General features: G+C 35.5%; 2 protein-coding genes across 2 annotated transcripts; one reads left to right on the top strand and one right to left on the bottom strand.

Annotated features, from left to right (window-relative positions):
• Positions 1–211: 211 nt before the first annotated feature.
• LOC147380849 (uncharacterized) lies at positions 212–12,437 on the top strand. The gene is given in 5 exon segments (XM_086431167.1): positions 212–719; positions 2,202–3,130; positions 9,330–9,631; positions 9,634–9,854; positions 11,345–12,437. Coding segments are annotated over 5 exon segments (2,838 nt in total). The 5' UTR covers positions 212–272; the 3' UTR covers positions 12,284–12,437.
• A 1,355-nt stretch (positions 12,438–13,792) lies between these two features.
• On the bottom strand, positions 13,793–14,288 carry LOC147380848 (uncharacterized). The gene is made up of 2 exons (XM_086431169.1): positions 13,920–14,288; positions 13,793–13,873 (listed from the first exon to the last, which is right to left on the bottom strand). Exons 1-2 carry the CDS (start codon positions 14,286–14,288, stop codon positions 13,793–13,795), a joined length of 450 nt encoding a protein of 149 aa, XP_086287295.1.
• Positions 14,289–14,735: the final 447 nt, after the last annotated feature.

The following is a 14,735-nucleotide window of genomic DNA, read 5'->3' as shown; positions in this document are numbered from 1 at the left end:
ACTTTTCTAGTATCAGTTCACGGTTGGGGCTTTTAATTGTATATTGGAGGTTGTAAATTCTGCGCCACCCCGGCACGACTCTTCAACCGTATCTGTCCTTATCAAGCTCCTTCGCACAGATAAAAATAAATAAACGTTTTCCAAACTTGCCCATATCACACGTCAATCTTTCTCTTAGGTTTCTATAAATAAGCGTCTTAACCCCTAAGTCTACCAACACAAATTCACTACAAACGCTACATTTATCCCTCTTTGTTCTCCCAATTTTCATAATGGAAACCTCGACTTCTCCTTTAATGTTCAAGGTAAGAAGGCATGAGCCCGAATTAATTAAACCCGCTAAGCCCACACCCCATGAGTTCAAGCAGCTATCAGATATCGATGACCAAGAGGGTTTTCGTTTTCAAATTCCTATTATACAATTTTATAGAAACAATGTGTCAATGGGAGGGAGAGACCCTGTCGATGTAATTAAAGATGCGATTGCTAAAGCGCTAGTTTTTTATTACCCATTCGCGGGAAGACTTAGGGAATGGCCAGGCCGGAAGCTTGTCGTGGATTGCACTGGGGAAGGTGTAATATTCATAGAGGCGGATGCGGATTTTAGAATGGCACAATTCGGTGACGCACTTCAACCACCTTTCTCATGCTTTGAGGAGCTCCTTTACGATGTTCCGGGGTCCGGAGGTATCCTTAATTGTCCTCTGCTGTTAATTCAGGTAACTACTATATTGCTTTTGCCTCACTCGCCCCACCATCAGCAGCTTGGTTTGTGTTAGTAATTAGTGTTATTTGTAAGCTAAAAATCCTTACAGTTTCTTTTAAAAAATCTGTCATCTTCAATTTCCTCAAAATTCTCTCTTATTGTTGAGGTTTGAAGATTGAATCTTGAGATTGAAGAGGAGTGTATAAAGTTTTACAGACTAATTGCGGAAGGTGGATTTTTAGAGAAAAACAATATCTTTCTTACAATAGGTTGGAAATGATCAGTAAACTTAGATCATTTTTCTGTTTGTCTTTAAGAAAAGGGAGTGACAAATGGTACCTAAGTAGTTTTAAGAAAAATGAGAAAAACAATATCCTTTTCACAAGAGGTTGAAGATGAGTAAATTTAGAACATTTTTTGGTTTGTCCTTAAGCGATGATAGTGACTAATGGTATCTCAACTGAGATTTTTTTCTCACAACGCTGTGAGCAAATTTGCTCACAGACCAACACCATTGATCAAGCTCAGTAACCGTCCATTTTCAACACCATTGATCAAGCCCAAAACACTGTTGGTCTGTGAGCACTGTGAGCAAACAATCACTCTATCTCAAATATTCATCAAAACAAGAGGTGTATCACTATAAGTCTGTTATAGAAATAATTACATATAATTCAAGAGTCCTGATAATCTGTGGCATACTCAAAATACTCTCCTGACGTGGCATGTGTTAGAACCATAGATCTTTTTGTGTCGGGATACACATATGCACATCCCCATAAATATTTCTAATTGTGTATCCCGGGGCAAATAGATCTATGGTTCTAGCACATGCCACATAAGGAGAGTATTTTGAGTATGTCATGTGAGTGAGTCAAAAATTCATTATTCATAATTCAATGATCTCGGATTGAATTCAAGTTTGTGGTTCGCTACTCTAAAATGAATTCTGATTGTAGGAGTAGGTAGAGATAATTTATTTCTTGGTTTTCTTTGATTCCTAGACCGATTCATTAGGTTGGTCGCTTATGCATATATAGACTTCAGTACAATTTATAAGTACGATTGTATATATATGTGTGTGTGTGTATATACTAAATTGTTACCAATTAAAAAATTATTGCAAATCTACATGCTTCGATTTGCCGAACCAACATGCTTTGGTTTGTTGAGCCCAATCAAAATACCATGGTCTCGTGGTCCACTTGATTTTATGAACCCCTCAGTAATTAGGCCAATACTAATCACTAAAAAAGATAATAATCAAAAACTACATCTTTTACTTTGATTTGAATTTTTTTTTTTTTTTTTGAAAAATGTCAATTGGCGATATTACAAAATCTGAGATTGACCAATAACATGAATAATATGTATTTAGGGCATTTTCAATTTACAAAACTACCCTCATTAGGCTAAGTTGGATTAGTGACTTTTCTGTAAGAAAATATCTCTCACAAATGACTTCTCTTAATTTAATAAATTAAAACGTATGCAGGTGACCCGCCTGTTGTGTGGTGGATTCATTTTTGCTCTTCGCCTAAACCACACCATGTGTGATGCTTCGGGTTTGGTCCAATTCTTGACCGCATTAACTGAAATGGCCCATGGAGCAACCACCCCATCAGTTCAACCCGTATGGCAGAGAGAACTCCTCAACGCACGTGACCCACCACGTGTGACATGCGTGCATCACGAGTACGATGATCAGGTGCTCCAACCCAACACCAAGAGCACACCCGTTAATGAGATGGTTCACCAATCTGTCTTCTTTGGCCCACAAGAACTGTCATTTCTACGAAAGCGCTTGCCACCTCATCTCCGCACGTGGTCAAAGTACGAACTAATCACCGCATGCTTATGGCGATGCCGCACCATAGCACTTGAGTTCGATCCAAACGAAGAAGTCCGTCTCTACTGCATTGTGAACACACGTGGGAAGAATCAACGAACGTTACCTTCTGGATTCTATGGTAACGCGTTCGTATATCCAGCAGCGTTGACTAAGGCTGGGAATCTTTGTGGGGATTCATTTGGTTACGCGTTAGATTTGGTGAAGAAAGCAAGGAGTAGAGCCGATGAAGAAGATTACATGCAATCAGTGGCAGATCTGATGGTGATCAAGGGTAGGCCCCACTTTGCGACGGTGCGAGCCTTTATAGTATCTGATGTAACACGTGCAGGATTTGGTGACGTGGATTTTGGGTGGGGGAAAGCAGTGTATGGTGGGCCTGCGAATGCCGTAGCTAATGGGATGGTAACGTTCTACGTACCAACAAGAAATAAGAGTGGAGATGATGGAGTTGTGGTTCCTATTACTTTGGAGGGGCCCACGATGGAAAGGTTCCTCATGGAAATAGAAAGAATGACCACAGAACCTGCTAAGGTTGAGAACCAATATAGCGGGACCTCCACGTTTATCACGTCGTCACTCTAAGTTAATTGGTGATGAGTAATGCCAAGCGTCACGTTAATTAAAGTTAGCACGTGCTCCAAATCAATTATCAAACAGTGATGCGTACTACTGATATACTGTAATTTTCCTGCATAAATGTTGGGAATTAAAATTTCGAGTTTCATGTGTTTGATTTGGTTATGTCCATAGCAAAATACATTTTTACCTTCATCGAAAAATTCATTAAAGTGTGAATTTCATTTTCTCTTTCCTTGCCAACTTCTTGCTCACATGCTCTCTATCTATTACGTGTCACCTCAAAACTAACGAACAAAATTCTGTGAATCTTGAAAAATGTCATTTTTTACTATTGAATTTTAATTTTAAATTTGAGGGTTTATGTGGAAATTTGGTAGTCATCTATTTTCAAAGCTTTGGATAAAACCTAAAAAAGTATTTGATAATGTGACACACCTCTCAACCGTTTAAAATAACTACAGAGTGCCACAGAGAAAACAAGCTACAAAGGATCTACTCCCCTCCTAAGTTTATGTGCTAAGTAGAGGATCCAATGGCATGCAGACATGTGTTTTAAAAAAAGCAAGAGAGATTGGTTGATAGAGAAAAAATTTTGGGAGAATGGCTTATTCATTTGGATATTACTTGCTTTCTTAAATAGACGTGGCTGCATGCCATTGGTTCATCAGCTTCGCACATAAAATTCAAAACAGCAAATCTCTATTCTCATTAAATTGACATCTTTTCTGATACAAATTATAAGTAGTAGTTCTTCGAATAATTCGCTAATTATACCTGAATTTTTTTGAATTATACGAAAAACAATTAAAGCTTCCCTCCAATTCAACTCCTTGAAAATATTCACAGACTTTTGAACTTTTTCAAACTATTTACGATTTATTCTTTTTTCAAATTAAAAAATCAAAAGTACTTTCTACAAAGAGGGTTAAAAATACAAATTAACCCTTATTTTTTAAAACACAATTCTATGTCAATATCGCCCGATAATATTTACATTATTCTCCCTTTACACTTAAAAGTTAGTTTTCACTCATTTTATATATTTTCTTTCTCACCCTCTCCTTTTTTCTTTTTTTCTTTTTTTGAACATACATCTTCGTATGTCAATTAATTAAGATATTATGTGCTTTGAATTTTGGCGATTTGCATTGATAGTATGATTAAATTAAATTGTTTAATAAATCTGTGTAAGAGTATCCAAGTATTATTAATTTATTATAATGCTTAAATATTTGATAAACATGCATAAAAGTATCAAATGTTCTTGATTTACATGAATTGTCTAAATATTTGGACATGCATACCATGAAAATTTTGATATGGTCACACACAAATTTTTGAAAGTTTTCTAGAGTATTGAACTTGAATTATACCTGAATCGTTCTCATATCACATTTTTCTCGTAATCTGAAATTTTAAACAAACTACTTGATGTATATTCTTAATTGTACTTGAATAAATCACATAATGATTTTTTGTCGTACACCAAATTACTAACTATTACACATACAAAATTGGTGGGTAGAATATCTTACACCGATATTAGCATACCATATTAAGGGAGAGAAACAAGACCATAGAGGTGGGATGTGCATTAAACTAGTGACCAGTCATATGCTTGTTGATTATCGGGTTCTACAAAAAATTATATTCATTTACTTTGTAAAATAATTTTTAGCCATTCGATATTACTTACCATCAATTAGGGTTCTAATATTAACCCTAGTTAAAAGAATAGTTAGAGATGAAAGTAAATTTATTATTTATGGTATGTTTTAATTATATTGTCAAAAAAATCATTTACAAACTTGGGATTTTATAGTCAACTCGGCCCATGAAAGCTTGTGGGTTTGATTCAACCCGATCGAACTGATATTTTTGAATTTTAAAATACTGCTTTTGGTTTCAAGAGCTTGGTTGAGGATTCTTGGAATTGAATTCTAATTTTCAGTAATTCAAATTAGTTGTCTGTGCGGTTGAAATCTGGTAGACGGCTACGATGGATCCAACCACATTGATCCAAAGTTGTTCCTAGCGCCTCCCTCCTCCCGGCGGCGTGGTACTTACCAAAATCACTTTGACGCTTAAGTTAGAAAAACAGAGCAATAGTGCTTAGTACTGTTTAAACTCTAATCTCTCCCAAAAGACCCATTTCAATAGTGTTTACTGTGTTATTGATTCTCTTTGCCCCCTATAGGATTTTCCCCTCTATAGGCTATAATCATGGGATCTCTACTGACTCTACGGAGTTGTTTACCAAATCAAGATCTTCTGGATCGATCGTACTTATCTACAGAGATCTGGGATTGACATGCACGCATCAGTTTTATGATTTTCTTATGACCTGGCTTGCCTTGCTTGGCAAGCCTGGTCTGGCTTATTGATATGCTACCCTGCTAGCCAGACTAAGGAGATCCCCGTTCTGACCTATCTTGCTTGCATGGCTGCGTCCAGTATATTGTTCTGTGTCTGGTACCACATAACCGATTTGGACACGTGTACGGCTTGGATTAACACGTAATTATTTTTCTTTACAATTACCCCTTTTCAAGGAGGCGTAGAGTCTCTTCGTCTCCTTGAAACATATTCTCACCTTCCTATTGGCCGCATTGATCTTTCATAATTGTGTCTATTGTTTTCGAATCAACGCATTCAATGCAACGTCACTTCGAATCTTTCCTGACGACTTAGATGGATCATTTTTCATCTGTACCCATCCACGTGTCTTAGTATTTTTTGCACCACCCCCAATCTTACGTCATTTCAATTAGGCTCAAACTGTTCTTTCGGACATATGATCAGGGTCTAAAAAGTCATTTCTAAAGTCCTAATTAACATAGACTTTATCAATAAATTACACATTAAATCCCCTCATTAGACATAATACATGGTTAGTCCATATTTATCATTGATTTCAATTAAATTATAGAATTTGAAACTAATTACTATGACGATGCCGCACCATAGCACTTGAGTTCGATCCAAACGAAGAAGTCCGTCTCTACTGCATTGTGAACGCTTCTGGATTCTATGGTAACGCGTTCGTATATCCAGCAACGTTGACCAAAGCAGGGAAGCTTTGTGGGGATTCATTTGGTTACGCGTTGGATTTGGTGAAGAAAGCAAAGAGTAAGAGCCAATGAAGAAGATTACATGCAATCAGTGGCAGATTTGATGGTGATCAAGGGTAGGCCCACTTTGTGACTATACAAACCTTTATGATATCTGATTTGACACTTGTGGGGTTTGGTGACGTGGATTTTGGGTGGGGAAGTCCGTATATGGTGAGCGTCCAAATCCAGTAGTCCAGGGATGGTAACGTTCTACGTACCAGCAAGAAATAAGAGAGGAGATGATGGAGTTGTGGTTCCTATTACTTTGGAGGGGCCCACGATGGAAAGATTCCCAGTGGAAATAGAAAGAATGACCACAGAACCTGCTAAGGTTGTGGTCCAATATAGCAGGAACTCCACGTTTATCACATCGTCACTCTAGTTATTGGTGAAGAGTAATGCCAACCGTCACGTTAATTAAAGTTAGCGAGCAAGAGATATACTGTAATTTTCCTGCATTAAATGTTGCGAATAGAAATTTCTAGTTTGACGTGTTCGATTGGTCATGTCAATAGCAAAATAGGTCTTTACTTCATTCAAAAATTGAGTAAATTGTGAATTTCATTTTCTCTTTCCTTACCAATTTTTTTTTTTCTTTTTTACTCACAAGGTCGTTATCACTTGTCACCTCAAATCTAAGGGAAAAAATTTGGTGAACTTTGAAAAATGTAATTTTTTATTATTGAATTTCAATTTTAAATTTTAGGGTGTATGTGAAAATTCAATAGTCGTCTATTTCCAAAACATTAAATCAAGTTCTTCAAAAATATATTTGATTTTCTATAAAATTTAGAGTGGCATGAAAAATGTAATTTTTTTTTATTATTGAATTTCAATTTTAAATTTTAGAGTGTATGTTGAAAATTCAATAGTCGTCTATTTTCCAAACATTAAATCAAGTTCAAAAAAAATATTTTGATTTTCTATAAAATTTAGAGGGCAGTGACGTTGGAATTGCAAAATGTGATAATACAACTCTCAGTTCAAGGATCCCTAGTAAGAGTTTAAAATCTTAAAAAGTCAGGAAAGTATTTTTCTTTACTTTATGAGAGAGTAGAGGGGAATTCTAATCTTTTGGGTGATGAGTCTGGATCTTATGTGCACCTAGGGGGGAGGATTGAAATCCTCCAACACTTCAATATATGTCCACATAAGTCACAATTCTATCGAATTAATGCCTAAAATATCTTTTTTTTTTATTAAAATTGCATTGAATTGTAACTAACAAGACATGTATGAGGTGTAGGATGAGGGTTTCAATCCTTCTGAACAACGATTTGCTATTAAAAAAATTTGTGCTAATCAATGCAATGACGTCACATGTATTGAAAAAAAAACAACTTGATTGATTGGTGGCGAGAAAATTTAAGAAGAAATATATGAGCCGTTAAGAGTTTGGATTTTACTTGTTTTTCAAATACATGTGGGCAATATCTTATTGATTCATCAGCTTAATCACAAAAAATTTCTTAAATAGCAAATCTTTGATCCTCCTTTCATAATTTAGTAGATTTTCTAAGTTACGCGCTTCTCCTAAGTCCTAACTTGGAGCAGATCGTCTATAGCTCTTTGTAACTCTTGCTCTACAATCCATAAAACAACATCACATTTAACAAAAACAACAACGCCAGTCATCTTTTACTCATGATTCAGAGAGATTTGAAAGGAAAAATAAATAAAAATTTAGGGATCTATTCTTTACAAAACTCAGCTTCAACTCTAGAAAACTAGTTTCTAGAAAAACCCCCAAAAGTTCAGAGCTTGGAAAGTCACATCCAACAGAAACTTGTTCTTTACGGAAGCACATAAATCAAAAATTGATGTTCGTTTTGATAGCTTTTTATTGTAGAATTTTAGCAAAATGACCAAAATACCCTTAATGTTGATAATGCACCCAAAATGATAAAAAATAAGCATAATACCTTAATAAATATATAATTATAATATACATATATAATAAATTTATATTAAAATTTTATAAAAATAATTATTTTCAATTTAAAAAATTATAAATTTTATAATTCTATTAATTTAAAAATGAACATATGATAAAGAAAATACCTACATAATACACAATTCAACAGTCACATAAAAATGAAGGGTATTTTGGTAATCAAGAAGTGATGATGAATTGATTTTGGTCTTCGTAGTAAAGATGAATGTATGTTGGTAAAGAAAAATGTTATTTTGATAATTTCGTTTTGTTTTTGAAGGTTAAGTTTGATTGAAATTTTGATTAAAGATGAAGGATATTTTAGTATAAATGAAGGAAATTTTGAAAGACGAATAGTATTTTGATAATTAGTAAAGATGAAGGGTATTTTGATAATTTTTTTTTTTATTTTTTAAGGTTAAGTTTGGTTGAAATTTTGATTAAAGATCAAAGATATTTTGACAAAAATGAAGGGTATTTTAGAAGATGAAGGATATTTTGGTAAAGATAAAGGGTATTTTAATAATCTCATTTCATTCTTTAAGATTAAGTTTGATTGAAAATTTGATTAAGATGAAGGGTATTTTGATAATTACACTTGAACCGTTTTACATTTTTGACTTTCCATAAAATTTATTTGAAGAAGTTTCTCTTAAACGATTTCTTGTAAGAACTATTTTTAGATTTCAATTGAAATTCATGAGAGTCAAAAATACCCAAACGAACTTTATTTACCTGACTTTTTTGAATTAAAACAAAAAAAAATTGACTTTTGAAGTTCAAATGAATTGGACCTTATTCTCTAATCATGTGTTTCAAAATGACCAATGATAAAACTTCTAAATTTAAATGGAAAGATGTAACCATGTTGATGATGTGGGACACATCTCAACCGTTTAAAATAACTACACAAAGCCACATAGATATCCAAATATTTTTGTGTGTATGAAAGGACTTTTCTAGTATCAGTTCACGGTTGGGGCTTTTAATTGTATATTGGAGGTTGTAAATTCTGCGCCACCCCGGCACGACTCTTCAACCATATCTGTCCTTATCAAGCTCCTTCGCACAAATAAAAATAAATAAACGTTTTCCAAACTTGCCCATATCACACGTCAATCTTTTTCTTAGGTTTCTATAAATAAGTGTCTTAACCCCTAAGTCTACCAACACAAATTCACTACAAACACTACATTTATCCCTCTTTGTTCTCCCAATTTTCAGAATGGAAACCTCGACTTCTCCTCTAATGTTCAAGGTAAGAAGGCATGAGCCCGAATTAATTAAACCCGCTAAGCCCACACCCCATGAGTTCAAGCAGCTATCAGATATCGATGACCAAGAGGGTTTTCGTTTTCAAATTCCTATTATACAATTTTATAGAAACAATGTGTCAATGGGAGGGAGAGACCCTGTCGATGTAATTAAAGATGCGATTGCTAAAGCGCTAGTTTTTATTACCCATTCGCGGGAAGACTTAGGGAATGGCCAGGCCGGAAGCTTGTCGTGGATTGCACTGGGGAAGGTATAATATTCATAGAGGCGGATGCGGATTTTAGAATGGCACAATTCGGTGACGCACTTCAACCACCTTTCTCGTGCTTTGAGGAGCTCCTTTACGATGTTCCGGGGTCCGGAGGTATCCTTAATTGTCCTCTGCTGTTAATTCAGGTAACTACTATATTGCTTTTGCCTCACTCGCCCTACCATCAGCAGCTTGGTTTGTGTTAGTAATTAGTGTTATTTGTAAGCTAAAAATCCTTACAGTTTCTTTTAAAAAATCTGTCATCTTCAATTTCCTCAAAATTCTCTCTTATTGTTGAGGTTTGAAGATTGAATCTTGAGATTGAAGAGGAGTGTTTAAAGTTTTACAGACTAATTGCGGAAGGTGGATTTTTAGAGAAAAACAATATCTTTCTTACAATAGGTTGGAAATGATCAGTAAACTTAGATCATTTTTCTGTTTGTCTTTAAGAAAAGGGAGTGACAAATGGTACCTAAGTAGTTTTAAGAAAAATGAGAAAAACAATATCCTTTTCACAAGAGGTTGAAGATGAGTAAATTTAGAACATTTTTTGGTTTGTCCTTAAGCGATGATAGTGACTAATGGTATCTCAACTGAGATTTTTTTCTCACAACGCTGTGAGCAAATTTGCTCACAGACCAACACCATTGATCAAGCTCAGTAACCGTCCATTTTCAACACCATTGATCAAGCCCAAAACGCTGTTGGTCTGTGAGCACTGTGAGCAAACAATCACTCTATCTCAAATATTCATCAAAACTAGAGGTGTATCACTATAAGTCTGTTATAGAAATAATTACATATAATTCAAGAGTCCTGATAATCTGTGGCATACTCAAAATACTCTCCGACGTGGCATGTACTAGAACCATAGATCTTTTTGTGTCGGGATACACATAAGCACATCCCCGTAAATATTTCTAATTGTGTATCCCGGGGCAAATAGATCTATGGTTCTAGCACATGCCACATAAGGAGAGTATTTTGAGTATGTCATGTGAGTGAGTCAAAAATTCATTATTCATAAGTCAATGAACTCGGATTGAATTCAAGTTTGTGGTTCGCTACTCTAAAATGAATTCTGATTGTAGGAGTAGGTAGAGATAATTTGTTTTTTGGTTTTCTTTGATTCCTAGACCGGTTCATTAGGTTGGTCGCTTATGCATATATAGACTTCAGTACAATTTATAAGTACGATTGTATATATATGTGTATATAATAAATTGTTACCAATTAAAAAATTATTGCAAATCTACATGGTTCGATTTGCCGAACCAACATGCTTTGGTTAGTTGAGCCCAATCAAAATACCATGGGCCCGTGGTCCACTTGATTTTATGAACCCGTCGGTAATTAGGCCAATACTAATCACTAAAAAAGATAATAATAAAAAATAAATAATCAAAAACTACATCTTTTACTTTGATTTGAATTTTTTTTTTTTTTTTGAAAAATGTCAATTCGCGATATTACAAAATCTGAGATTGACCAATAACATGAATAATATGTATTTAGGGCATTTTCAATTTACAAAACTACCCTCATTAGGCTTAATTAGCTGGATTAGTGACTTTTCTGTAAGGAAATATCTCTCACAAATGACTTCTCTTAATTTAATAAATTAAAACGTATGCAGGTGACCCGTCTGTTGTGTGGTGGATTCATTTTTGCTCTTCGCCTAAACCACACCATGTGTGATGGTCCGGGTTTGGTCCAATTCTTGACCGCATTAACTGAAATGGCCCATGGGGCAACCACCCCATCAGTTCAACCCGTTTGGCAGAGAGAACTCCTCAACGCACGTGACCCACCACGTGTGACATGCGTGCATCATGAGTACGATGATCAGGTGCTCCAACCCAACACCAAGAGTGCACTCGTTAATGAGATGGTTCACCGATCTGTCTTCTTTGGCCCACAAGAACTATCAGTTCTACGAAAGAACTTGCCACCTCATCTCCGCACGTGCTCAAAGTACGAACTAATCACCGCATGCATATGGCGATGCCGCACCATAGCACTTGAGTTCGATCCAAACGAAGAAGTCCGTCTCTACTGCATTGTGAACGCACGTGGGAAGAATCATCGAGCGTTACCTTCTGGATTCTATGGTAATGCGTTCGTATATCCAGCAGCGTTGACCAAGGCTGAGAATCTTTGTGGGGATTCATTAGGTTACGCGTTGGATTTGGTGAAGAAAGCAAAGAGTAGAGCCAATGAAGAAGATTACATGCAATCAGTGGCAGATCTGATGGTGATCAAGGGTAGGCCCCTCTTTGCAACCGTGCGAGCTTTTATAGTATCTGATTTGACACGTGCAGGGCTTGGTGACGTGGATTTTGGGTGGGGTAAAGCAGTATATGCTGGGCCTGCAAATACGGCAGCTAATGGGATGATAACGTTCTACGTAACATCAAGAAATAGCAGAGGAGATGATGGTGTTGTGATTCCTATAACTTTGGAGGGGCCCACGATGGAAAGGTTCCTAGTTGAGATAGAAAGAATGACCACAGAACCTAGTAAGGTTGACGACCCACATTGTAGGAACTCCAGTTTTATCAAGTCGTCACTCTAGTTAGTGGTGATGAGTAATGCCATGCGTCACGTTAATTAAAGTTAGCATGTGCTCCACTCAATTATCTAATAGTGATGCCTACTATCATTAAACTGATATACAGTAACTTTCCTGCATTAAATGTTGTGAATTGAAATTTCTAGTTTGGTGTGTTTGATTGGTTGTCCATGGCAAAATAGATCTTTACCTTCGTCCAAAGATTCATGAAAGTTTTGATTTCATTTTCTCTTTCCTTACTAACCATTTGCTTACAAGCTCTCTATTACGTGTCACCTCAAATCTAATTAAAAAAATGATGTGATCTTTAAAGAATGTTATTTTTTTACTTTTGAATTTTAATTTTAAATTTTACGGTTTCTATCAAAATTCAATGGTTATCTATTTTCAAAACCTTGGATCAAACCCAACAAAAGTATTTGATTATCTTTTTATCTAAATTTTTCTGTAAAATCTAAGGGAGGGTTGGGGACGGGGACAATGGATTGCAAATGTGATAATACATCTCGGTTCAAGGACCCTTTTGAAGAGTTAAAACCTTAAAAGGTAAGGAAAGTGATTTTTTTTTTTTTATTTATGAGACAGTAAAGGGGAATTCTAATCTTTTATTAATTTGGTTATGAGTCTATGCACCTCTTCCACTAACACCTCAATATATGCCATGTAAGCCACAATCCGTCGAAATAATACCTAAAAAATCTCTTTTTAAAATGTTCCTTGAATTGTGAGAGTCTGTTTCATAATTTTAGCAAATTTTCCAAGTTACACTCTTCTCCTAAGTCCTAACTGGGAGCAGCTCCGATATAGCTCTTTGTAACTCTTGTTCTAGAATCCATAGAACATCGCATTTAACAAAAACAACAACTCAATCTTCTTGTGTCTAAGAAAAAAAAATCATTTTTTTCTCTAATTATGTGCTTGAAAATTGACGGTGAAAAAAACTTCTAAATTTAAATGGTAAAATATAACTGTATTGATGATGTGGCACACATCTGAACCGTCTAAAATAACTACAGAGTGCCACAGAGAAAACGGGCTACAAAGGATCTGCTCGCTTCCTAATTTTATGTGCTAAGCTAATGATACAATGGCATGTAGACATGTGTTTTAAAAAGCAACAATGATTGGTTAATGGAGAAAAAAATTTGGGAGCAAATTTTGTAACGGCTTGTTTGTTTGGATTTTACTTGCTTTTTTCAAATAAACGTGGCTGCATGCCATTGGTTCATCAGCTTAGCATATCACATTCAAAACAGCAAATCCATATTCTCGCTAAATTGACTTCTTTTGTGATACAAATCATACAAAAAATGATTAAAGCTTCTATCCAATCAAACTCCTTGAAAAAATTTGCAACTTTTGGACTTCTTCAAATTATCCATGATTTATTCTTTTCTCGGATTAAAAAATCAAAAATACTTTCTATAAAGAGGGTTAAAAATACAAATTAACCCTTATTTTTATAAATAAAAAATTTATGTCAATATTATTTTTTTAATAAGAAAACAAATATTATAATAAAGGAAAACGAGATGTTTGGGAGACCGAATTTGTCCCCAACAAAAACCTTGCAAGCCAATAATGGCAAATGATCTACAGAATAAAAAACAAAGGACATTTTAGATGTAGAAGTAAGAACCGCTAACCCATTAGCCTCCTTGAAGACATGTCTAATATCCCATTTTATCTGATTCAACATTGACAAACAATTGTAAAGGGAACTTTCCAACATCCAAGGGTGATTCCCACGTTTAATAGCATTAGCAAGAAGACTTGAATCTATCTCAATCAATAGCTTAACGCCAACAAGAGGGATAAGCTTTAAGCCTAACAAGAGAGCATTGAATTCTGCAAAGTTATTCGAGCCAAGACCCAAATAAGCACTGCCAACCTTGACCAACTCCCCCTCTTCATCACGAAAAATAAAACCAGCCCCTGTATGGCCAGGATTGCCAAGACTCGAGCTATCGATATTCATTTCAAGAGCCCCATTGGCAGTCTTACCCATTTAACCCAAACCAGCCCCTGGTCTGATTATGAGGACAATGAAAAATAAAACCAGCCCCTGTATGGCCAGGATTGCCAAGACTCGAGCCATCAATATTCATTTCATGAATATTTCGCTAAAAATAGGCACCACTATAGAACACGGTTGCGCGCGAAATGTAACGAAATTTCGCTAAAAACCCATCTGTGTGTGTGTATCAAGTTCATCTCATCTCCTCTACATTTAGGGTTTCGATGTTAATGGAGGAAATCTTTCTTTCTAATAGGTCTCTCTCTCTCTCTCTCTCTCTCTCTCTGTCTCTCTGTATCAAGTTCGTCTCATCTCCTCCTCACATTCTCTGAAGTTTTGAGAATCTCTCTCTCTCTCTCTCTCTCTATATATATATATATATATATATATATTAAATTCGTCTCATGTCCTCTTTACATTCTCTGAACCTCTTTACAT

This window comes from Akebia trifoliata, unplaced genomic scaffold, assembly GCF_017979445.1.
Source record: "Akebia trifoliata isolate Shusen 1 unplaced genomic scaffold, ASM1797944v1 Contig00924, whole genome shotgun sequence".
Lineage (NCBI taxonomy): Eukaryota > Viridiplantae > Streptophyta > Magnoliopsida > Ranunculales > Lardizabalaceae > Akebia > Akebia trifoliata.
This window is presented reverse-complemented; position numbering and strand designations above follow the sequence as displayed.